Raw genomic sequence first — 3161 nt, 5'->3', positions numbered from 1 at the left:
GGTTGAAGCACTCNCCGAACTTCCGCTGTCTATCTTGTCTCCCCACTCACCTATCCCAGCCCACACTACTCCTCCGACGATACCTCTACACCCCAATATCCCCCATGAAGAGGCGGTACACTCACCTGTTAAACCGAGAGCCAACTAGCATTCTCGAGTCCATGTACCAGGAGGCGCTACGTGAGAGCGAGGCCCGGGACCAGGTGCGGAAGCAGTCCGTGATCAACTTGCAGGCCGCTGTAGTCTTGCAGGGAGGTTACCTCGACGAGGTCCACCAACGGATGCAGGGCCGGGAACAGAAGGAGGCGGGAAAGAAGCCGGGGGGGAAGGCTGGTCGGAGATGGCTTACCGCGTCTACTCAACGAGGACGGGTTCATTGATGAAGTTTTCAAGCACGAGCAAGCACAGAAGCGGAAGGCAGAGGAGAAAGAGGAGCGTAAGTTGGAAAAGGAGCGTCATACGAAGGCACTAGAGAGGTGGAAGGAGGCATGCAAGGCACGAGATGAGCGGGTCAAGGCACAGAAGGAGCGGTATCGCCAGGCCTTGGAGGAGTGGGAGGATGAGCGACAGCTAGCCAAGACAGAGCGGAGGAGGATTGGATGGCAAAAGCCAATGCTAGGAGCAGTTGAGAAGAAGCCGGGACGGCCAAAGAAGAGGGCGGCACAGCAGGCAGACGAGGATGGCAGCGACGGAGAGGAGCAGGAGGATGAAAGTGAGATGGACGTTGATTACGATGACTAGGCGCGATTAGATTGTGATCATTCCGATTAAGGTTGGCCCAACAAAGATTCGACACCTCCCGTCACGCCTGTCACACTGTCCGTGTCCCGCCCCTCCACTGCGATTCCGGGGTATCGGCTCGTATAAAATTGAGCTATAGGCTCTGTGGTACCATACATGCCGCCTATCCAAGTTTTTTCCTCAATGCAGAGGGACGGGAAAGCAGCGAGGGACCTCGCAAGCTCACGTGATAATCACGTGATGGGGTCGAATCTTCGTTGGGCCAACCTTAGGTATATCTGTACGTGACTGTGACTGTCCGAAGGACTGAGGAGCCATTGATAACATTCCCCGACATAAAACATTCCGATCCTGTCTTGTACAAAGGCGATAGGTATAGAAACACTCTCATGTTACACTATATACACGCTGAAAACATCCAAAGATGTCCGATTTTCCCTCTCTTCTTGCGCAGGACAACAATTTCGAAAATTCTAAAAACGCGTCCGAAGGACCGGTTAAAGACTGTAGGGCGCGTCATTTGTCAAGGTCTCGGTACTTGGGGCGAACGTGCGTGGCGCATCAATTTCGGTCGTTGCCACCCCGCCGCATTCGGACAGGGCAGTCGCTTTGGCCGCTCGGCCACCAATTGCGTGTGTGGCTGATCATGCTCGTATCTTCGCTGCCTTTACTCCTCCACATCACTATCTACCCTCTGTGCGTGCTCAGCTTTCCCGACGCCTCTCATGATATCCCCGCCTCCTCCCTGACACGATCGGTCATCTGCCGAGCGACTTCCATTTATGTGTCTTTACAGCAATCTCACTAAACATTCGTCACTTGAAGCTTCGTCTCCTGCTTCTTTCGCTTGGGCCTCTCAATTGCTTTGTAGTGCTCTTTTGTCGTGTCACTTTTCACTATCCTGGTCTATACGAGTGCAGGCGTCTCCTTTTCTCGGGCCTCGGGAGCGACAATCCAACATGAATGAATGAAGGAAATGCCCGCTCAACCCCAGTGAGAATCGACATGGTCTCTACTGTATTAGGTCGATTAGTACGGTATGCAGTAGGGAACCCCGAAATAATACGAACTTCTGTGCATATCCCCACTTCGGCTGTATGCGGTCGGATAAGGCTGTATGGTCGCACAATGCCATACGACCATACATCGGGTCAGTTTGTGTGTTATTGGGTGCGGCTGGTTACGCTCGGGTCGCACTCGGGTCTGGTTGGGCAGGGATGGTTGTTGTCGATATGTGTCATTGAATACAAATCAATTCATACTGTATACGGTCGTATGGGAACGTATGGCTACATGGTGCTATATACAGCTACAATCGAGAACTACAGAATAGAGCGGGAGCAGACTGGAAATGTTTGGATACGTGGAATACTGACAGGAGTAGCCTTTCATCCCACTGGCATGGGAGCCACCCACCTTGCGAGCCACTGAAACAGGTGGGAGGCCGATGCCTCCGACGTTCGACTTGAACGCGCCCGATTGCGAGACTGGGGATAATCTGAAGGTGGCCTCATCAGAAGGGTTCAGCAATGGGACTCAATAGCGGTGCTCCTCACGTACCGTCAACAAGGGAGCAACACGTCCGAGTTTCTGCGAAGACAAATTGATCGAGCAGACACAGGAACAGAGTGCGGGCGACCTACCTGTGATACGAGGAACTCAGAGTCTTGTAGTGCGCCTCGAAGGCCTCCAGTGTGCCATGGGCATCCGTGTACCATTTGCGCGCATGAACCCACCTATTAGAGCGAGTGAACCCGGGACCTAGCACGGTGAGTGGATTTCCACGTACTTTGCACCCTTCAGGTCTGGTGCTGGAGGCCACCGCGTCGTCTTGCGAGGGGCGCGCGGCTTTTCTGACGCAGTTGTCTCCGAGGGCTTGTTAGGAAGCTGTATTGAGAAGGAAGTACTTACAATATACGAGCCGACATCTTGATTGTAGTATGCTAAAGTTGCAAGGCATGGGATCAAGTGTTAAACATCAAAGTCTGAAAACCCTAGAGGAGACGGCTTGCACGCGAGGGGATAGAGATGGTAGGCGTAGTGAATAAAGAGACAAAATGTACCTTGAGCGAATCTGAACGTCGGCGCTTAAAGCGCATGACGTCATATTCTTACCCTCCTCACCGAGAAAGGAGATTGATGAAGAGAAAAGGGGAAAAATGTGGCAGAAGATGGGCATGAAATAACACTCCTCTTCACTGAGGAAGGAGCGATTGAAATGGAGAAGGAGAGGGAAGAATGGTGCGGAAAATGCAAATGTGCGATGTTGGTGCACGTACCAAAGAACTCCTCTGCGCATCCACCCAACACCTCCTCGCGTCCGACTCATCCTCATCCCTCCCCCTCACTCCCCAAACCCCTTGACGTCTGGGTTCAAATGGGAAATATGGCATAACTGGGGGTGAGAGCATAACAGCATC

General features: G+C 52.7%; 1 protein-coding gene across 1 annotated transcript; it reads left to right on the top strand.

The window, feature by feature from the left end:
• Positions 1–104: 104 nt before the first annotated feature.
• DICSQDRAFT_175890 (uncharacterized protein) lies at positions 105–741 on the top strand (the record flags this gene model as incomplete). The annotated part of the gene is made up of 2 exons (XM_007371749.1): positions 105–333; positions 386–741. 2 exons carry the CDS (start codon positions 105–107, stop codon positions 739–741), a joined length of 585 nt encoding a protein of 194 aa, XP_007371811.1.
• Positions 742–3161: the final 2420 nt, after the last annotated feature.

This window comes from Dichomitus squalens (assembly GCF_000275845.1).
Source record: "Dichomitus squalens LYAD-421 SS1 unplaced genomic scaffold DICSQscaffold_239, whole genome shotgun sequence".
Lineage (NCBI taxonomy): Eukaryota > Fungi > Basidiomycota > Agaricomycetes > Polyporales > Polyporaceae > Dichomitus > Dichomitus squalens.
Note: the sequence above shows the minus strand (reverse complement) of the source record. Positions and strands in the feature narration are given on the sequence as shown.